Consider the following 22,715-nt stretch of genomic DNA (forward strand, 5'->3'; position numbering starts at 1 on the left):
AGCAGTGAGCGGAGCTTCGCATAAGGGGGAAACTGCCCTTAACCCCAGCTTGTGTGCGGTATTGCAACTAAGCCATTAAACTGAATAGATCCGAGTTGTAATACTACTCAAAACCTGAGGATAGGGGTGGCGCTGTTTTTGGAAGAAAGCAGATGGGTTTTTCTAATCTTGGATAATCCTTTAAACGGCATTTCGAAAGTCTGTCCCAAAAACTGGAAAACTCTTCTCCCAAGTTCACAAAACTACAATTCCCATCATGCTAAAGTTTTGGCTGTCCAGGCCTGATGGGAATTGTATTTTTTGCAACAGCTGGAGGGCTGAAGGTTCCCCATCCCTGCTATAGAGAATAAATGGAGAGCTGGCCGTGCAGTCCGAGAACCATTTTTTTCCTGTTATTGGGGTTCTAGTGGTCAGACCCCCACCGATCAGCTAGTAATCCCATATTTCCACCATAATGAGGGAAAACATTGCAAAAAATTGACACATTTAGCACTAGGCCACTATGTTTTTTGATATATTTGCACAACTTTCCCCAAAATAAAAAAGGCCAGATGTGGAGGACCCGGGGGTTGTGCATTATCTCGTTACTATCAGCCCGCAAAGTTCCAGCAAGCAGGTGGCGGTGGTGCGGAGGCAGCCGCCAGCATGGGTTGAATTACATAAAGAACTGCCGTCTTTTCACTTTTCCCGTAATCTAATGTGGGACTATAATGGCGCTCTTTGCTTGAGGTGCTAAAGTGTAAAGCACAGTCTGCTCCCTTTTTTTGGCATTCTGTCCTTCACTTTGATCCGGGCCTTTTCTTGTGCCGTCGTAACACCTTAAAGCTTTGTTCCGTCTTTCTTCACAAAAGTCATTGTCCCGGCCCTTTCACAGAAAAACAGCAATTACAGTAGGTGGGATATAGGACACCGGCGGCTCGTTTAGTGTCGGTGTAACACAAGAACGCACACATGTGGGAGTTTAACTGTGAAGGTGCGGAGAGGGGTTTCCGGGGAGCTTTGCTGGTTACTGTTTCAGATGGGAATATTGGATACTGTGTACAGTAAAAAGGGGCCGGGAGGGACGCAGTCAGGAGGATGGGTGGGGTTTGGTATTGCCATGAATGTGATTGAGCGTAGCAGAAGAAAGACGGCCATGTTTTTTTTTGTTGTTTTTTTTAAGGCTGAGTTCACACTGCGTTTTTTTTTTTTCATCCGTTTTTTGCCGGCAAAAAAAAAGAAGAAAAAACATTCATTTTTGTGCATCCATTTTGATCTGTTTTTCCATTGACTTCCATTATAAATAAAACGGAGCAAAAAAAATAAAAAATTAGAGTGTACGTATTGATCCTTTTTTAGGTGTTTTTTTTTTACAAGGGAAGTCAATGGAGAAACAGATGAAAATGAATGCACAAAAATGTGTCCGTTTTATGCAAAAAGAACGGACTGCAAAAACGGTTTTGGGAACCACAGCGGTACAGACCACGTAAAATTACAGAGCGCTGAGGAACAAAGTGTACAAGGTCACCAATGCTCTGATGACTCAAAAACTGCAGAGGCCTCATCTAACATTAACCCCCTCCCCCCCACCACTAGACATTAGGGATGGGGAAAAGCAGTATTTTAAATGCAGCTGTCAACTTTGACAGCAGCATTTAAAAAGCTAATTAGCGGGCACGGCGATCGGACCATGCCGGCTAATTGCCATGGTCCCAGGCCGCGCGGCCCCCCTCTGAATGCCCTTAACGACGCAGGGGCATACATTTACGCCCTTGGTCGTTAAGGGGTTAAATGGATTATACAGCGAAAATCTTTTTCAAATCAACTGGTGTCAGTAAGTTATATAGATTTTTAATTTACTTCTACTTAAGAATCGCCAGTCTTTCAGTACTTATCAGCACTGTATGTCCTGCAGGAAGTGGTGTATTCTTATCAGCACTGTATGTCCTGCAGGAAGTGGTGTATTCATTCTAGTCTGACACAGTGCTCTCTGCTGCCACCTCTGTCCATGTCAGGAACTGTCCAGAGCAGCAGCAAATCCCCATAGAAAATATTACTTGCTCTGGACAGTTCCTAGGGTGGCAGCAGAGAGCACTGTGTCAGACTGGAAAGAATACTCCACTTCCTGCAGGACATACAGCAGCTGATAAGTACTGGAAGACTTTAGAATTTTAAATAGAAGCAAGTTACAAATCTGTATAACTTTTTGAAACCAGTTGATTTGAAAGAAAAAAAGTATGCCTTTAACTTCAGCACAAAACCATCCCTATCAGGAGCTTCATAAGGGTTTCTATGGCTGAGCAGCTGCATGCACTCCTTATATCACCAAGTATAATGACAGAGTTAGATGGAGAGGGGTGAAGCCGCAGCTGCTGGACCCAAGAATAGTGGAATTATGTTATGTGGGGCATCTGTATATACCGCCCATTAGTACTTGTCCGGTCCACTTGTCTACTATAGTAAGAAGTGCTCCATGTGTAAGAAGCCCAGCCCTGGCAGATAGGAAACATTCCATTCCTCCTACAGAATATCGAGCTGTGCGGCATCTTCTTGGCATTGAGTATCTGATTCTGTACAAATAAATCAGGCAGGTGCAAAGGAAATAGCTGCACCCTGGCACATAATGAAAGCCTCAAAGGTCACTACCTGGCAGCTGTATACACTGATCTCCAAGAAGCAGGTGAAGGACGGGAGATAAGACTTACCTGACAGCTGCAGGTAGGTTACCTAAGAGGAAGTGTATTCTACAGCCAGCCCGTATGGGTGCTCACCCCATCAGACACATTAGATACCCTAATACTGGAGGGGATACATCTGCACCCACTAAACCAGTGACGGCCAATGCTAAGAACTGTGGTCAAACACCTGTGGGGTCCAGGCGCCTATTAAACCCTTGGAAGAATTTAAAATGGATGATTTATGGGGGTGTCACTTGTCTTGTAGATAAGAAAATGACTCTATAAATCTAATAGATGACCTGTAGAATAAAGACAGCGTACTAACCTATGCCTCACCTCTCCTGTATGACTCCTGTATTGTTCAAGGGCGACATCTAGTGGGGAAGGTGTGTAACTTACAGTGCAGTCAGGAAGGCCTCATTCACATGTTCAGTGATTTTTAAGGACTGTGATTTTAGTCCGCTAGCTAATCCGTGAAAAAACTATATGTGACTGCATCTGGTTTTGCCTCTGTATCTTTTTTTTCACTGATGAGCACCACATCTCATCATCCGCATTTAGGTTCCTGATGGGGCACAGAGTGGGGGGGGGCAGCAGTTTGGTAACACACTGGGTGCGCAGGGAGAGGGTGATCTTGCTGTGGTTATGAGACAATGGATCCCTCTCTTTCACGGATTCCACAGACGCGGCATCTGTGGAATACGTAAAAAACACAAATCCCATAGACTTCTATTAGGGGATCCGTCTGAATAGGCTAATAGGTCCCTAAACTTGTCCATGGCACTGGTTGCAGATCTGCGATCACGAACAATATCACAGGGCGTGTGAATAAGGCCAAAGGCTTCAAAACCTTTAACATTTTACACATTTCTCATGTTGCAGCTTTGTGCTAAAATTAAAAAATTAAAGTTTTTCCACTCATTATGCATTCAGTCCGCCATAAAGGGGATACAATTGTGGTGTCCCACCACAGGTGTTACGTGTTTCTTGCACCTGTCGCAAAAGCTTTCTCTCCAGGTTAAGTGGTGATGAAGGTATTTTATAGTTTTTACCACAAGATGTCAGTATTTTATGTGTAAGCTCTTATGTAAGGCACGACTGAAGCTACCAAATGGTAACTGTTTCCTGTGTACTATGTACTTTTATTGACCTATGGGAGATGCTCTTTCTTTCTAGCCTATCACTCTTCTTCTTTTCTTTGCACACATTCCTTTCCACCACTCACAGGGTAGATAACACATCCCCTGTAGGAAGTTACTTGGTGGGAGGAGGTGTGGCGTCAGTCTTATCCAGATTCTCATGGGAGGAGAAAACAAAAGGAGATTTATTAAAGGGTGTAAAATTTAGACTGGTGCAAACTGCCCACAGCAACCAATCACAGCTCAGCTTTCCTTTCAGCACTGCCTAAAGCTGAGCTGTGATTGGTTGCTGTGGGTAGTTTGCACCAGTCAAAATTTTACACCCTTTGATAAATCTCCCCCATAGAGTAGACATCCCTGCTGTAGCCAAGCCAGGGCCTGGCTCTGCCAGAACCCTTGTCTGGGACAAGTTCAGTCAGTTTAGTGTGTTAATTGAGTTTAAGACACATGTATTAAGCAACCAGAGACACTTGGTTCTTCTAGTCTATCTACTATATCTATTATGCAGTTCTAGACACTACAAAGGGAGAAGAGACGAGGACAATCCTAGCCCACACCGTGAACTAGTCTAAAAGGTGCAGGGCAGTATCCAACTACACAAAAGGAACTAGCCTGGATAGAACAAAGCTACCAGATGGTCTACGTATTCTATCTTGCAGTGCAAGTTAACCGGGAAACCTCGGGCACTAAGGGCCCATTTACATAGAAAGATTATCTGACAGATTATCTGCCAAAGATCTGAAGCCAAAGCCAGAAACAGACTATAAACAGAGATCAGGTCATAAAGGAAAGACTGAGATTTCTCCTCTTTTCAAATCCATTCCTGGCTTTGGCTTCAAATCTTTGGCAGATAATCTGTCAGATAATCTTTCTGTGTAAAAGGACCCTTAGCTTTACCCAGATAACCAAGGCTGGGGCTTGTATCACCCTGGTAGGACAAGGTTCTCGACACTGTAGGGCAGAAGGTGGTCAGACCATAGTCTAAACACAGGTACAAGTAAACTTCTCACTCCCACGTATTCTTCAAAAGTTCCGGCATAGCACAGTACTACATTGGGTTGGGACTCCCTTGACAAACTCCTCTCCTCTACGCTGCTCTACTCTACTCTAAACTTTTCAATCACCACTACAACTACCTCTACTCTACGCTTTTAAGCGTCTCCACAGCACAAACCAAGTTTAAGCACTGAAGACTGTACAAAGATTTTCTATTTGCTGCCAAAGTATTTTGTACTATTAAGGGACTGTACAGTAAAACTGTTCTATATTTTCATCACTGGTCATCCTTTCCTCCGCACCAGCACCCATACACCTTCGCCGCACACCTTGGGTTATTTTTCCCCTTTCTATGGGTGGCAGTACCGATAGTCCGGGTGGGTCGATTGCCACCCAGGAGCCCAAGGGACCCACTACAACCCGGCAGGTCACCGACCATTTGGGGGAGTACAGCCAGCCACAAAACAAAGCAGGTACTACCACTATACCTGTGTGCTGGACCTGGCGTCACGACACTTACACCTCTGGCTGAGCTGTATCATACCACTGACCCTCCAAGTGGTCACCACACAATGACAAAATGGTAGAAATATTAGCTAATTTCTTAAAAAGGAAAAAACTAAAATCCCCATTGGTTCCTGATTATAAGGTACAGGAGGAAATCTCCCTCCCGTCTCCCCTAGTCTCCCCCCCCCCTTCTGAGACAGCTGATGTAAACAAGTCCCTGGCTGGCTGTATCTGCAACATTGTAGTTTCTTTGTAATGCTTGAATGGTTATTTCGAGGTCAATTTGCTAATGAAGCCATTCAGGGACTTGTTTACATCAGCTGTCTCAGAAGGGAGGAGGGGGAGACAAAGAGAAAAGCTCACACACAGATTTTTGTACAGAAACAACCTAAATTATTACAGGTTATAGTAGCTAGCATTGGTAACTGTATCTGTTCGTATGGCTGTCACCTGCATCACAGTCTTCTGATACAATGATGTAATATGCTAATACACTTCTCAGTATACAGAGGCAATATCACATTTTGGCCACAAGGTGTCACTATAATACTACTCAGTGCTCTTCATCTGTCTGCGCTGCACAATTGTGTATAGATTTCTTGATAACCTGTGTGTGATGTAAGAGAGAGATGAGCAGTACAGCACTTACAGTATAGGACAAGCACTGCAGAAAGGAACTGACACGCAAGCCCTGACAAACCCAACGTCATTTTATTCTGATGTCCTGGGATGTTATTTAAAAAATAAAAAAAAATAAAAAAAGGTGGATTTATCATTCTACTTTAGAGGGCGGGTCTAATTTAGGTGTCTGGGGCGAGCCTGGGCTGGAAAGGGCACCAATAAGGAAGGGGTTCTGAATCTATAGAGGTTGGGGACATATTGGTGTGGGGTTTTTTTTGCCTTCCTCTGGATCAACACTGCAGGGTAATAGGCAGAACAGGATTTCATGTATATTTTTTCAGTCATTAAAGTTTCTATTATGTGAGGGTTACCAGGCAGGTGAGTGCTTGGGGGCTGGGAAGGGCGCTCGGCGGGCTTGGACTCTTTTAAGGGGTTCTATGTGGGTTTTAGCAAATGCTAGGTAAATGAATGGTTTGGATAGATAACATGGCCATTTGGGCTAGGGAGGAGGGGGGCTATCTAGGTCCCTTCACCTGGACATGGTGTGCAAAGCTGGTGGGGGTAGTAGTCCTGGTGGGGTCACCAGTGCCAGACAGGTCAATGGGGAGAAGCCGGACTAAGGGAAAAAGGGCTGGCTTCCTTCTTCTGCACACTGCCACAGCATCTCTGTTGATGTAGATGGGGGTAGTTCTGAGAGGTTAGCCCCTGCGGTCAGAAGACAATGAATGTGTGGAGTAGGGGAGTACTAAATACTGGGGCTCTAATAAAGGAGACCTGTAGGTATGTTTCCCAGTATAAGGAATTACAGGAATATATCTTTGATGTTCCAGCAGATGGTTTTTTAAGCTACTTTTGTAATAGCACCAGAATCTACTTTTTTTAAAAAGTTTTTTTACTTTATGTCTGAATGTCTTATTCGTACTTTTGGGGTTAATGCGCCCACTCCTCAAAGGAAAGGGTTAAGTGATTTGCTGCTGTCAAATTTGAATAGCCCGAGCCTTGTACCTCCCTGTAGTGCACCAGGCTCTGCTGAAGCAAGAAGCTGTCAGGGTGAGTATCAATATAATATTAACCCCCTTCCTTTCTGTGATGGGTACCGTTTGGGGTTAATTGAGGATGCCATGCATCCCTTTTATTTTCCAGATATCAGTATCCAGAGGATTGCGGTGGATTTGGTGGTTTGTTGTTTTTTTGTAAAATGGTCAACGAGGGGGGTTGGGGTGTTCTTTTTTTAAATAAGAGACTTTTCTCTATTGTGTTGTGTCTTATTTTATTACAGGCTTAGGGGCCTAGTGTTAGCCGGTAAAAACTGGCTAGCACTACCCCCCCCCCCCCAGTATTACCCCAGTACCCATTGCACCAGGGGTACTGGGAAGAGCCGGGTACCAGTAGTCCCGGAGCGTCAAATTTGGTGCTCCTGAACTGGAAGGTAGCAGGCTGGCATTATTAGGTTGGGGACGGCCAAAATAAATGGCCCTTCCTACCCTGGTACTACTAGGCTGCTGCTGTTTGGTTGGTTATGGAAACAGAGGGAACCCTATGCAATTTTTTTTTTTTTAATAAATAATTTTGAAAAGGAGGGGGGCCCTATTGATACTCACCCTGACATTTTAGTTTTTCAGCAGAGCCTGGTACACTGAGATACAAGTGTGCCAGGATCTGCCTCTTCAAAGCTAAAGATCCTGAATCAGCAGCTGCAGCCGGGACACTGCTGCAGCTGCTGATTGGCTGATATGACATTGCTCAAGCGTTATCTCAGCCAATGCCAGCGTCCTTGCTCTGCCGTTGATTACAACACAACGAGGAGAAGACCGGAGGGTGAGATAACCATCCCCTGGTTGACCGCCCAGGGACTAAAATGTGCCATTCTGCATCTCCCCCCCACCCCGGTATATTCACTTTAAAGCTAATGTACGACTTCCTAACTAAAGTTCTTTTACATCACCTGTTCAGCACAGGCGTGAAGATGGTGGTGGTGTGGTCCATTTTTCAAATCGCCGCCTGGTTCCCACCATCTTCACTGGTTTCCTCACATGCAAATTGGGCCACTCTATGCACTGGAGGCCAGCCCCACCCCCCCACCCCACAGTGTACCGATCTCCCCTCCCCTTGGTGATACGCCTCCTTCAGAATCAAGTCCGACTCAGTCACAGGCGGGGGTTATTGGTACACTGGGGGTGCTGGGCTGGCCTCCAGTGCATAGAGTGGCCCAATTTGCATGTCAGGAAATCAGCGCAGATGGCAGCTTGAAAAGTGGACAGAGCCACCTGGTTCTCTGCACTGGCGCTGGAAAAAAATAATAAAAATTAGCTAGCGGGTGGTACATTAACTTTAAATGCAGCAGCCAGATGTTAGCTGGGGGGTCAGTAGTGAAATATAAGAGGCTGCACCACGGTGCTTCTTGGTGTTATTAGACTGTCTATGGCTTTTTTAAGATATTGTGCCATTTTTCGCTACATAGACCTCTCTTTTGGTGATAAAAAAAAAAGTTAAAAAAAAAGGTTCAATTTTTTTTTCAAAGGCCAGAAAAGCATCAAAAATGAAATTGTGAAGGTGAACAACAACAGAGGATCAGTGACCCTTCACCCCAATCTAGTGCAGGGGTAAGGAACCTTGGCTCTCCAGCTGTTGCAAAACTACTCCCATCATGCTATGTTCCCTTCCCCTGATCTATTGGCTATAACCTATAATATTATTATGCTCCTGATCTCATGTAGTGGGTTTATGACACCCTCCTCCTGGTGAGATACAGGATGTCTCCTTATTACAGATAGAAGTAGATGATGTGCTGCCCCTTATACAAGGTTATTAGGTCAAACCTCATGACAGAGGTCACATGCAGCCGATGCTATGTGTCATGGTGTTCAGTGCTAGGATAGGCCCATGAAGGGGATAAAGATGGAAGCTCACATAGAACAGGGGTCCGAGGCTAAAAAAACTGGATAAGTAATGTATGTACACAGTGACCCCACCAGCAGAATAGTGAGTGCAGCTCTGGGGTATAATACAGGATGTAACTCAGGATCAGTACAGGATAAGCAATGTAATGTATGTACACAGTAACCTCACCAGCAGAATAGCGAGTGCAGCTCTGGAGTATAACACAGGATGTTATATGATGGGGTTTTAAGCAGGTCCCTCATAGGCATCATTTAGCTATAAGGCATACCTTCCATGGTATATCCATCACTGTCAGACACAGGTCACGTGCATATAATTTCTTATAATCGTCCAGTAATGATATAATTCCTTTGTCGCTTCGGGTGTTTTCTGCCCCAGAATATTCCGGCAGGGAACAATGATAACTTGTGACTACAGACATAGAGGACGGGCGGTCTGTTCCAGTCTCTTCTCCTTGTGGGTGGATTAGGGTCTCGGCCTATTACCTAATATGATGCTATAGTGTGTAGTGTAGTTGTGGCTGATAGACCCGGAGGTCCGCAGCCTCCTGTATCAGCATTGTGAGGCGTCCAAAATATATAAAAAGATCTAAATAAACAAATTCAGCAAGTTTGGCTCCCACTGCCGTCATGTGTTACTCATCTGCCTTTGCTCCTTCTTCAGTGAGTATTTTAGCAAGAAGATGGTATATAGAGATAGTGGTGCTGTATACTGTACGTTCCTTTGTGTATTCAGTATCACTCCATAGACTATCCTGCTGACCAGTTGTATCGATGGTATTCTGACCTGTGCCAATGGTGAGCAGCGTAGATGTCTACAGCGAATAATATGGACTTACACCACAAGAAAAAAAGTGAAGGGATTATCCAGCAGAAATCTTTTCCTTTCAAACCAACCGGTTTTAGAAAGTTATACAGATTTGTAATTTACTTCTATTTAAAAATCTCCAGTCTTCCAGTACTTATCAGCTGCTTTATGTTCTACAGGAAGTGGTGTATTCTTTCCAGTCTGACACAGTGCTCTCTGCTGCCACCTCTGTCCATGTCAGGAATTGTCCAGAGCAGGAGAGGTTTTCTATGGGGATTTGTTGCTGCTCTGGACAGTTCCTGACATGGACAGAGGTGGCAGCAGAGAGGAGTGTGTCAGACTGGAAAGAATACACCACTTCCTGTAGGACATACAGTAGCTGATAAATACTGGAAGACTGGAGGTCCTGCTAGGTAATGTATGCTGCTTCTTAAATCGTCAGTCGTCCGCAGCGCACCGCTATTCCACGGTAGCGACAATCGGTGGGGGACCGATAATTTTAGGTTTGGCCCTAAATAAACGATCAGCCGATGACACGATCATCGACTGATCGTTTTCTCTATTCCACCGAGCGATAATCGGCCGATTTGGGCCGATTCTCGCTCCCGTGGAATAGGCCCCCTAAGACTGGATATGATTGTAGGATCCCCAGAACAGAGCAGACACTGAGATCAGCTCCTATACCTCTTCATAATATACAGTAACATAAAACACAATCACAATTTGTTAAAAATATTTATTTCTCATTTAGTTTAAAAATAAAAAGTGCAGATCCAAAAAAAAAAAATAAAAGAAATTCTCCCATTCATCTGTCAACAATGAAGCCTGCGACAGCCCCGCCCCCTCCTTATGTAATAATATAGAAAAATCCAGAACACAACACTTTTCTATTGCAAATCCCTTCAGCCTCAATGACACTAAGTAGTACAAAAACTAAGACAGTGCTGCTTAAAGTGCTGAACAACAACAACGACAAATGGCCACAATCTGCTAGAGCCAGGATGGGGAACCTTCAGCCCTCCAGCTGGTGCAAAACTACAATTCCCATCATGCCTTGACAGCCAAACCTAAATCTTTGATGGGAATTGTAGTTTTGCAACACCTGGAAGGCCGAGGGTTCCCCATTCCTGTGTTAGAGCATCTCCCTGTGAATTTATAAACATAGCTGCTATTTTTTTTTTTTCAGAAACAGCGCCACCTTTGTTCTCAGTTTTTATGTGGCATTGCAACTCCGTTCCATGAAGGTGAATGGAGCCAAGTGGCAATCCCACAACAACACAACCCGAGAACAGGGGTAACATCGTTTTTAAGGAGGCTGCTATGTTAACCCCTTTAATGCTGGGCTATGTGAATTTTCTCTCTGTACCCCTGAGAATCCCTTTATTTCCATTCATTTTATAAGAAAGGCAGTAAAACACTAAAATATAAAAATCGACAAGGGCATAATTAATGTAAAATACATGTTTGTCATCAGGCAAAAAAAAAAAAGCAAAAAACTAAAAAATAAATTCATAGTAAATTCAACCTGAAGTATATCTGGTGCCTTCCCATAAGGAACAAAAACATAAGGAAGAAAAACATAGTGAACATACGGGGGGGGAAACTGGATTCGGAGTCTTATAGTATGTAAAGACAACATCTCAGAAGCTTTTTCATACCGAAACCACTGGCAGTGTGAGATACATGACTGAAAATTATAGGATTCCGGATATTAAACATTGTTTGCCTGCTAGATGTATGTCAATGAAGTATCTAGAGTCATTGGAGTGTTACCCTGTAGCTCTGTTGTCTCTCTGAATTTATCTCTCCCTTCACTGCAAGCACGCCTCCCGTTTGCTGATTTTATGTCAATCATCAGATAGGAGGCGTGCTTGCAGCTGAGGGAGAACTGAATGCAGAGAGCTGTCAATCTTTAGGGAGGAGGCGTGCTTGCAGCAATGGATGCATGCAGAGTGATGACTGCTGTTCAACACCCCAGACTCTCCAGGTACTTTATTTACATACAGCAAAGTTTAATGTCTAAAAACATATTACTCAGACATACATGTAATTCACATGTATAGAATATTTTGGTGGTTTTCGAGGATTAGAAAGTAATGGCTGCTTTCTTCCCAAAACAGCACCACACCACAGTTTCTACAAACTAGGGACGCCATGTGGCACCATGTAAAAAGCTTCTGACAGGTCCCCTTTACTGGACTAACCTTCTAATTTTTGGATGGGTAAGAAGTCAACCCAGTGGCACTTTACTGGCAATGGAGATCGGAAGAGTTTATAGAGGCTTTACTATATAGTCCATGCTCCAAACTTGTACCGATCTTCTTTTAAGTCTACACAGAGTCTTTCATTTGTATCTTCCCTGTATGACTTCTACGGATCAGGGGCAACCTGGACACTTCCTTTAACAGAACAAAAACGGGGAGGAGCTTAGACAGGGAAAAATCTATCGACTACAAGAACTTGTATTCTAGTTAAGAGCAGCCAGGCCCCTTAGACATTACAGAGTTGGCAAATCCCATAAGACCTTGCAGGATCAGGTAACTAAAATCCGATTTCTATGTAACCAAAGTAATCTTCCCTACTACTCTCACAGATCTCAGTTCTGCATATAGAAGGATACTTGTGCTTCACAGCGATGTAAAAATCTGACAATAGTTTCCTCACATAGTGGTTTAAAGGACTTGTACAGGAGAAGAAAAACATGTCTGCCATCTTCCGGAAACAGCTCCATACCGGTTTCATGGTGTCAGCCCCATTGACATGAATGGGGGTGAGCTGCAATACCACTCGTAACCTGAGTGGCGCCGTTTCCTGAATAAAGCAGCCATGTTTTACTCCGTCCACACTAGCGTCAGAGGAGTCTGTAGTTCTGTCAGAACAGTGTACACAGAATCAGTACAAGAGACACCATGTTGGAACCAGTCATTGAGAACCGATGTCTGGCACGGCCGTCATAGCGTCCACTGTACAGGGGGTCTGTATTATTTAGCCATTGTATGTAACAAGCAGCAGGTTTGGTATGGCAGCTTAGAGTGATTTCTTCCCGATTGTCCAGTATACATACACTTATAGAAAGTGACCTGTACAATGTGAGGGTCACCTGGAGAGATGGAGATGCGGGTGGTGGTGTAAGTGATCCAGGAGTTCCTCAGCTGTCGGTTCCTCCAAGTCTTCCCTGTAAAGTGGGATAAAATGAAGCAGTCAAAGTCTGGCTGTGATTGGCATGAGGCTTAGGAGCTGGGCCTGTTCCATACAGAGCTGATAATATGCCTGGCATCAGTGAGAACGCTGATGTCAGTCATAAGCATTTATGGCATTTTTGAAATTATAGTAAGAAAAATAATTTTTCATATTAAATGCCCATGTATTATACCGATTTCAAGTCAGCACAGTGTAATACTTCTATTCTCCTTCGGAGGAGCTGCAGGAAAACTGAACACTTGCCGATAGACGTCCCCACAGGTTGTAGCTGATTACCAGGGAGTCTCCACAGCAGAACAACCCAAGATAAGCTCACTGATTGATGACGATATATTGTCTAAGGGTGACAAAACCTTAAAACTTGTGTAACATACCTAAACATAAGCTGAACGGTCATGGGATGGTCTACTTCATGAGAACTGAGCGCCTCTAAATGCCGAAAACTGCGATCCCATTTGTGAATGAAGTTCTAAAGTACAAAAAAAAAATGGATGAGTAATTGCCATAGAATTGCTAATTAAGGCTATGTTCACACAATGTACTATTTTTGAAAAGAACGGCCTCTAGTTTGCATTTAAACAACGGACGTTCTTTTTATACTGCAATTATATGCACTGAAGTCAATGCAACAATGGCCGTTGTCGTCGTTCAATGCATTGTGTGAAAACAAAGGCCATTGTTCCATTGACTTTGATGCATAGCATTACAGTATGAAAAGAACGGCCGCTGTTTTAGTGGAAATTAGATGCTATTCTTTTCAAAAATAGTATATTGTGTGAGCGTGGTTTTACGGTGTATCCAAATGTCCTACCATCTAAGTGAGATGTAGCAGAGCAGACATGCTGAACAGATCGGTGTATTAGTTACATCATTCTGTTCATCCATTCTCCTAATATGCAGGAGAATACGATTCTTGCCACACACCCCTTCCCCCGCCCTCCAGCTGCTGATTGACAGTTGACTGCCCATACACAGCATGGATAGATAACTGCCAATCAGCAGCTGGTGGGTGGAGTTTTCTGCTTCTCATAAATATCCAGGACTACTGAGCACATGCACACAATGGAGAGGACTACTTATTGTCCATGTTATTCAGAAAGATATCTCTGGATCAGCTGCACATAATAATGTAAGTGATACATCATTCTGTCCAGCTTCTCTGTCACTAGTTTATGCTACCCTGAGATAGGACGCCATAATACTTCTGACAGTCTCTTTAATGGATTAGTAATCAACGCTTGCCCCCATTGTTTTACCTCAAGGATCAGGGCTACAAACAGATTCACCCAAACCACAGAGGAGACCAGCCACCAAGCCACGAAGTACAACTTGGACCACCTAGAAATAAAGACGACATGGGTAAAATGTAATGAAAATATATATTTTTCAGAAACAGCGCCACCCTTGTCTATGGGCTGTGTCTGGTACTGCATATAACACATTTAGCATATTACATGTTCACTCACGGACTTGCGTATCTAGAGTAGACATCCAGGAACACCTGCCAGTTATTCACCACCATCACGTCCCATAAGGTAACCAGGGCGGCCTGCCACACAGAAAGAACGTGTCTGTTACATCATTGTCCTACAGAGATTACACCGCCACTAGGAGGTGCGGCACTCACCGCAAAGTCATCAAAGTTGTTGGGCCAATATTCCAGCTGCTCAAAGCTCCCGCATTGTAACGTCTCGTTGCTGGAACTGTCATTGGATGAACTGAAACGTCAGACGGAGAGAGAGGTGTTTGGTAAATCACTATCAATGTACACAGTGGAGTCACAGGATTATCACCAGTCTCTACACGACATCGGCCGTGCTCAGGTCATAAAGGAGTCACTTGTGGGGAGCGGCTATGAGAGGTTAAAGGGGATTTTGTTTTTCTTTCAAAAGTTATATAGAATTGTAGTTCCAGTACTTTTCAGCTGCTGTATGTCCTGCAGGAAGTGGTGTAATCTTTCCAGTTTGACACAGTGCTCTCTGCTGCCACCTCTGTCCATGTCAGGAACTGTCCAGAGCAAAACTAACTAAACCAGGGCAGTAAGCATGGCTCTAGACACCTGTGACACCCACCTGGCCATCTAGCTGCTGTCTGTGCTGTACGTGGTAGTTACTCTGGATATAAGCTACTGGTCATAATAAGGTGTATACGTGGCGATACAATATGCATGTCCTCCTGCATAGTCACCTACCTTGCATTTCCAGGTTTAGGAATGACACCTCTAAAGAGATGGACACCGATAATAGCAAACACATAGTACAAGACCTAGATGGAAGACACCAGACGTCAGTAGGCAACAAATGATATGCAACATGGGTAAATGGGGGAAGGACCTAAATATATGGGGGAAGGGGGGGGGGGGAATTTATCAAACATGGTGTAAAGTGAAACTGGCTCAGTTGCCCCTAGCAACCAATCAGATTCCACCTTTCATTTTCCAAAGAGTCTGTGAGGAGTGAAAGGTGGAATCTGATTGGTTGCTAGGGGCAAGTGAGCCAGTTTCACTTTACACCATGTTTGATAAATCTGCCACACAGTTTACTGGCCACCTATACAGATATGTATTATTATCACCCAGTATACATTATAGCAAGGTAGGGAACCGTGGCTCTTCAGCTGTTGTAGAACTACAACTCCCATCATGCCTGTCCGGGCATGATGGGAGTTGTAGTTCTGCAACAGCTGGAGAGCCAAGGTTCCCTCCCCCTCCATTATAGTAAAGGAACTTTACCACCAGGATGCCAGCGAATGCCCTCAAATTCTTCACCAGATCCAGCACAGTGCCCGCTACAAGCGCCATCACCTACATGAGGGGGGATAAGGTTATTTTAGCTGTATTCAGTGTACAGGATCAGTTGTCTTTGGGTATTACAACCATCCGGAGATCACATGGGCACACTGCTTCTCCACATAATACAGGCTCGCTCATACTAACTGGCATACTTTTCTCCTACAGAGCATTGCCTGGCCTCTAAGACTCCGTATACCAGCAAAGACTGGGACTCACCTTCATATTTGGGATGATTCTCAGAAACCTGAAGACTATAAACATGTTGACCAGCCGCACCATTTCCCAGAGAGACAGCAGTCCCTGCATGTCCGGCCTCCTGCAACATATCGAGCATGTTATTAGTGGTGAATAAGTCCGACCCCTCCATGCCTCTCCATTACATTGGTTATAATAACTGAAGCCAAAGATTAAAGTGTCCATTCATAACATCACTGTAACGGCATGGGAAGTGAAATAATGCACAGTATATATGATATACCCAGTGCAAAGTCTGTAACAGGGCTCCCAGCTGTAATGCTGCTTTCCATATAATAGACCTTAAAGGGGTACTCCAGCAAAAAAAAAGATAGTTTTTTTGTTTGTTTGTTTTTCAAATCAACTGGTTCCAGATATGTGTAATTTACTTCTATTTAAAAAAAAGTCTCCAGTCTTCCAGTACTTATCAGCTGCTGTATGTCCTGCAGGAAGTGGTGTATTCTTTCCAGTCTGACACAGTGCTCCCTGCTGCCACCTCTGTCCATGTCAGGAACTGTCTCAGAGCAGTAGCAAATCCCCATAGAAAACCTCTCCTACTCTCCAGGCTGGAAATAATACGACAATTCAGCAGCTGTACCGAAGACTGGATTTTTTTTTTTTTTTAGAAAACTAAAATTACAAGTCTCTGGCAGCAGTTGAAATACATATAAATTTTTAATTATTTTACATATATGTGACTTTTTCTTTTAGGAGCCATATATCTTGATACATACCATCCGGGGTGTGGGAACTTGTATATGGCAAAGGTCGCAATTTCTAAAATCTAAAAGACAATGACAAAGGAGACCATAAAAGCCAGAAAATACTGAGATACTACTCACTACTAGTGGCGGGTCACGCATACACGGCACTACATTTTCTATGGGAGAAGCCACAGAGACCCATCACTCTCACCGCACTGTGCAAAGACAGACACGTGACGTACCAGTAGGATGATTGTCAGAACGCCATCAAAAATGTTTCCTGGGTAGGAGACATAGCTCTTAATTCCAAGGGAGAGAATCTTCAGAGCCATTTCCAGGACATAGTAGAGGATGAAGAAGCAGTTTATGGCCTGCAGATGACAGACACGTGTAAGTATCATCCTGTACTCTCAGCAGCCTCTGCGTCCATCACATAACAATCCGCTTAATGTCATATAAGAGCGCCTCTTCTGTCTGTTACAAGGTTGTAAGGTTAAAAAAAGAGATACTCACTCCCAAGTTAAAGTCATCTCGTTCGCTGGCGGATTTCTCTGCATCAATCATTAACACGGCCTGTGAAGACAAATGCCAATAATCTAGTATTTAATAGACCATAGAGAAACAATGACAGCATTAGGGCTGAGATATGAGATATATATCACAGGTCACGTCCTGGAGCACATTATCCGCAGGGTAGCTACCTCTACTAGGTGGCGCTGTAGAGAGCAGATTCTCCGCAGGGTAGCTACCTCCACTAGGTGGCGCTGTACAGAAAGTTATTTTCCCTATGGATATAAGCTACTTTGCATGATCAAAAAGTATAAAATTCTAAATCTGGGAAACCCCCACCAGTCCAGACAATAGGCTATATGGACATTACTAAGCCACTGCTTGGGACCCGCCAGTTTTTCAGGTCGTAGATGAAGGCTACAATTGGTTTAAATACAAAATTCAATTTCAATGCGGCAAATCTTACACAGATAGAGAGGAGATTGGCCAGGGCAACCAAGTTCCCCAGATAGTCGAAATACCGATGGCTGCCAATGACTTGCAAAACTTGAAGGAACCTGGACTGGTACACAGGTTGGGGCGGGTGCTGTGAAAACAAAGGTTGATATATATCAAGAGTTAAATCAGATCATTAGTCAAAGTAAAGTTGTGGTATGGGATTGGCAAAACAGCGCCCCCCTTGTCCTCAGGCTGCATCTGGTGCTGTTATATAACTTTCTAATAGAAACAGGTTAACTTCTAGATCTCTGCTTGCTTTAATGAATGGAAACATCTATTTAGAGACTTAAAGCACATATTGGTATTGCTTATATTACAATGTATGAGGACACCTAGTCACCATAACCTCAATGATTCTTGAAATGAAAAAAAAAAAAAACTGGCGAATTATATCAACTATGTATGGGTCTGTGTGAAAACTATAGTTCATGTCTGACAGCGAAAACAAACTTTTGTTGTCCAGGCATGATGGGATTTGTAGTTTTGAAAGGTTCCCCGCCACAGTTATGGGGGGCAGTGACTAAGGTAACAGCAAGGCCAGCCATATTGTAGACCACCCAGAAGCAGATACAATACCTGTCTGACCGCATCCTTATCCAGCTCATCGAACAGCTTCTGGAAGAGCTCCGCAGAGATGACCCCGCTGCTGCAGCGGCATTTTGCCTGCTGTAAAATAACAGAGGATTACTGCATTATAACCAAAGTAAAGTAGAACAATGGAGATTATAAATGGAATGCAGAATCCGGCGCTGTCCTTACCTCCATGATCGCCATCTTGTAGTACCCGTCCATTTTGACTTTCCGCAAGACTTTGATGAATGTGTCGCAGTCTACACAAGCCCTATGACAAACATAAGGATATAGGGGGAGATTTATCAAACATGGTGTAAAGTGAAACTGGCTCAGTTGCCCCTAGCAACCAATCAGATTCCACCTTTCATTACTCACAGACTCTTTGGAAAATGAAAGGTGGAATCTGATTGGTTGCTAGGGGCAACTGAGCCAGTTTCACTTTACACCATGTTTAATAAATCTCCCCCCAAAGTTCTATGGAGTCTAACACTTCATCACCTACTCTATCAAGCCCATTGATCACGTCAGATGAAAGCAAACGTACCACTAACATTGTAACAGTGCCGTCCGCTCCACATATCGCTGCCGGTTCCTGAGATCCCCTCTGGTTTGTACTTATGTAAGGGTGGTATTACATGGAATGATTATCGTTTGAAAAATCAGTCTGATTAACAATAATCGTTTAGTGTAATAGCAGACGATTAAACGATCAACGAGAAATCGTTGGTTGTTTAATAGACTTTAGACCTATTTTTATCGTTGATCGTTTGCAAATAATAAGGAGTCGTTCGCAGTAGCGGGGAATGCAGTGGCGACGACAGGACGAAAGCAATCACAATCATAAGTAACGATCATCGTTCCGTGTAATTGGGTGAACGATTTGAGGTCGTTCGCCATAGCGGTCATTTAAGTTCATTTTTTTGTCAAAAAAAAAAAAAATCACTTCATGTAATAGTACCCTAAATGTCCAGTTTGGTGCACTGGAGGTGGGATCGGCATCCCCAAAACACAGATATCTCCTCCCCTCAATGACACGCCGTCTTCAAGTATAAGCTGGAGGAGATCTCAGAAACTGGGCACCATTACAATATAAAATTATTGTAAACACATTATATATATATATATATATATATATATATATATATATATATATATATATATATATATATATTAAATTCCAGCGTTATCCAGATGACACATGCTTACTCCTGGTCCTGACTGCGGGATGTCAGTTCCCTGTAGAAAGAAAGAACTTCAAATGCCGCTCGGATTCCCAACCTTCTCCTCACCAGGGAGGCCCGGATGGATTTCTGGTGGAAATAACCAAATTTAAACATTTAAATATGACAAAATGTGACAGCTCCAATGCAGATAGACTATATACCCGAGGCAGCGCTCGAATCCACTCCAAATGTGGCTTTTACTCCACCAGATGCAATGCTTCATATGATTGACTTTTTTTTCTTTTTAATATGCTATGGTTTCCAATGTGCTAGAAATAGTCCTTCTGGACTATAACTAGAGCTGCAAAATAGCAGTTACTATCCTGGCTGTGCTGGACTGACTGAGACCAAGAAGTATGGTAATGTGACCAATCACCCAGGGATCACATGATCAACTGCTGTGTACAAGGCGTCTGAGAAGATAAAATACTGTTCCTGTCTTCTCTCATGGGTTTACGGCTGTCTGACAGATCTCTCAGATACTATTCTGCAGAAACCCGACCCACAGCTACACGATCTATGTGGCCCATATTCTAGATTGGATAAAGACACATACTGGTGGTTATTAAGGGTAAATGGTAGGAAGACAAAGGGAGCCCCTCAATCTGTCTAACAGATAAGCAGATGATCTTTGGGACTGGCTTAACCCTCTGGCTGTAAGATATATGTACTTTACACTGAAGGATTATCTGACGAACAGGGCAGATGTCGCCCGTGTGTAATAAAGGCAACGATCAGCTGAGGAGCGAGCAATCGTTTGCTCATTGGCTGATTGTTGTCTTTTAGTTTAATAATCATTGGTCACTGACCCTCGCATTGCTCCCTGTGACAGCTAATGCACAGACGATTAAAGGGGTACTCCAGCGTCAGTGTAAAAGATGTTACGTTTACCTCTCCACTCTCCCCTGGGGTCCTACTGCCTTGTCTCAGGATCCACTGCTGGCCGTAGCCACCGCCATAGATGAACCTATGCAGCAACAGCCCGCTCAGCCAATCGCTGACCAATATGGGACAGTGCCTGAGCTGGATGTCACGGCAGAGATGGGTTTGTTTGCAGAAGTTCTGGCGGTGACTGGTCAGCAGGGGACCCAGAGACATGGCAGAAGGACACCGGGGGAGAGTGGAAAGGTGAGCATAACATCTATATTATTTTCTATATACAGACAGATTACTAACTATGTCTGTACAACCCTGCCTGCACCATATTATATATATATATTATATACACATATATACATACACACAGAGAATCCACAGCACTCCAGCATAGTGAAAAAGCTCAACAAGCTGTGTTTATTCAGTCAATTCATAGTGCAACACTCCAAGCGCAACGTTTCAACGTTGCGCTTGGAGTGTTGCACTATGAATTGACTGAATAAACACAGCTTGTTGAGCTTTTTCACTATGCTGGAGTGCTGTGGATTCTCTGCATATATACTCATTACAATCTTTGGTCTGGATCAAGATCCGCTGACACCACCAATACAACATGAAGCAGTGCTGCTTCTTCTCTTCTAAATATTTTATATATATATATATATATATATATATATATATATATATATATATATATATATATATATATATATATATATATATATATATATGTCCAGACTGTAACGATACGCTATAGCAGGAAAAAATATATATGTATATCACTTTACCATTAAATAGCCGCGGAACTGATTGTATATGATGGCCGTCAGCAAGTTCATCAAAATCAGACTGCCTGTGTAGCAAGAAGACATAAGTATAAGATCAGGCACAGCCGGCACAGTGCAGGGACCATAGCTGATACCTCCCCATAGTCACCTTACCTATCACTGTGAATATGATGAAGAAGAGCGAGTACAACCGGTTGAATGAATACGCTGGAAGCATCACTGGTATGGGTGGAGTAAAAAGCTCTGGGTTAGTCCATTATAACCATCTGTATGATTTAAGTCTTTATAATAACATTGTCATCAGTCTAAGAGAGTGAATACTGTCCGCTATACATCTACCAAACCCAGATGTCTGTATACACTACAAGGCATATAGCTGAACAGGCCATAAGGAAGGGGCAGCTAGTCATCCTTTTAAAGGGAAGGAGTCACTTAAATTTTCTTTGACTGATTAGAGTCAGATACTAAAACTTGTTCTTTTATTCAAATATGTTTCTATTTCCTAGCTTTAATTTTAATAATTTTACTGTTTGTACATTGTTATGAGGGCTGCCATACTGCCTGAGATGTTTTGAACAGCATTTAGTAACTTGCTTTACAGCGAAACTCATGGACATAGACAGCAATAGAGGGAGTCTGTCCCCTTGAGATGAATGTAACACATCATTAAGCCTGCTCTGTGACCTTTAAAGAGGTAATTCCACAGGGAGCTGCTATAGTCTCCTCTATCTACTGGTGTCACATGTCACCGCAATGCTGTACAGATCACTTTACAGCTGCCGCCTCTTATCACCACAGACACAAAAGGAAGTCTCACCAAAAATTCTTTAAAAAAGTTTAACATATACAATAAGTCATTTGCTGATGACACATTCCCTTTAAGCTGTTGCAAGACAACAACATCCAGCATGTCTGGGGGCTGTTTCACAACAGCTGAAGTACAAAGAAAAAAAAAAAAAAAAAAAAAAAAACACACATGCCCCACCGTTGAAACGCATGCAGTCTACTCACCATCAGGGTTGTTGGCGGTGGTCAGCAGCACCAGAAGTGAGGTCAGGGAGTCCGGCAGATTGCGGAAGTATCTCAACCACTCGGCATCCACCTTAGAATCCTGGCAGCGACAGAGATGGGAGGGGGAGAAGAAATGATTCTATTCTTTGTAATGGATGAAAGAAAGTCATGATACACGGAGAAGAGAAAATATGACCAAGAGCTGACAGTCGCAGGAAATGAAAGAAAAGAAGAAGAGGAGGTGCTTACATACAGGAGAGCTTAGTCCTGACAACAGAGGAAAGCAGAGGGTTGTGCACCTACAGAAACAAGAGCAACATGTGACAGCTGTTCACATTACACAGGAAACAATGGGGAACTTGGGGAAAATTGGTGTCAAACAGTTATATAGATTTAAAAATTACTCCTATGTAAAAATTTAAAGCCTTCCAGTACTTATCAGCTGCTGTATTTCCTGCAGGAAGTGGTGTATTCTTTCCAGTCTTACACAGTGCTCTCTGCCGCCACCTCTATCAATGTCAGGAACTGTCCAGCAAATCCCCATAGAAAACCTCTCCCGCTCTGGACAGTTCCTGACATGGACAGAGGTGGCAGCAGAGAGCACTGTGTCAGACTGGAGAGAATACACCACTTCCTTCAGGACATACAGCAGCTGATAGTACTGGAAGGCTTTAGATT

The 22,715-nt window shown here is 43.4% G+C and overlaps 1 protein-coding gene across 2 annotated transcripts in view; it reads right to left on the bottom strand.

Annotated features, from left to right (window-relative positions):
• Nucleotides 1–10,348: 10,348 nt before the first annotated feature.
• The window catches only part of TPCN2 (two pore segment channel 2), a 29,194-nt gene continuing 16,827 nt past the window's right edge, over nt 10,349–22,715 (bottom strand). The window contains exons 8-26 of one of the 2 annotated variants that reach the window (XM_069965213.1): nt 22,038–22,137; nt 21,180–21,245; nt 21,027–21,091; nt 19,346–19,449; nt 18,326–18,407; nt 18,143–18,232; nt 17,535–17,654; nt 17,072–17,131; nt 16,801–16,929; nt 16,589–16,638; nt 15,837–15,936; nt 15,561–15,632; nt 15,021–15,094; nt 14,457–14,547; nt 14,296–14,378; nt 14,086–14,167; nt 13,204–13,298; nt 12,729–12,803; nt 10,349–12,027 (exon numbers count right to left, since the gene is read on the bottom strand). In XM_069965213.1, coding sequence (XP_069821314.1) covers nt 12,006–12,027; nt 12,729–12,803; nt 13,204–13,298; nt 14,086–14,167; nt 14,296–14,378; nt 14,457–14,547; nt 15,021–15,094; nt 15,561–15,632; nt 15,837–15,936; nt 16,589–16,638; nt 16,801–16,929; nt 17,072–17,131; nt 17,535–17,654; nt 18,143–18,232; nt 18,326–18,407; nt 19,346–19,449; nt 21,027–21,091; nt 21,180–21,245; nt 22,038–22,137 — 1,560 coding nt within the window. In that variant the 3' untranslated portion in view covers nt 10,349–12,005. Of the gene's footprint in view, nt 12,804–13,203; nt 13,299–14,085; nt 14,168–14,295; nt 14,379–14,456; nt 14,548–15,020; nt 15,095–15,560; nt 15,633–15,836; nt 15,937–16,588; nt 16,639–16,800; nt 16,930–17,071; nt 17,132–17,534; nt 17,655–18,142; nt 18,233–18,325; nt 18,408–19,345; nt 19,450–21,026; nt 21,092–21,179; nt 21,246–22,037; nt 22,138–22,715 lie in introns of both variants that reach the window. The other variant, XM_069965214.1, reaches the window with a different exon arrangement.

Source organism: Dendropsophus ebraccatus, chromosome 4 (genome assembly GCF_027789765.1).
Source record: "Dendropsophus ebraccatus isolate aDenEbr1 chromosome 4, aDenEbr1.pat, whole genome shotgun sequence".
Lineage (NCBI taxonomy): Eukaryota > Metazoa > Chordata > Amphibia > Anura > Hylidae > Dendropsophus > Dendropsophus ebraccatus.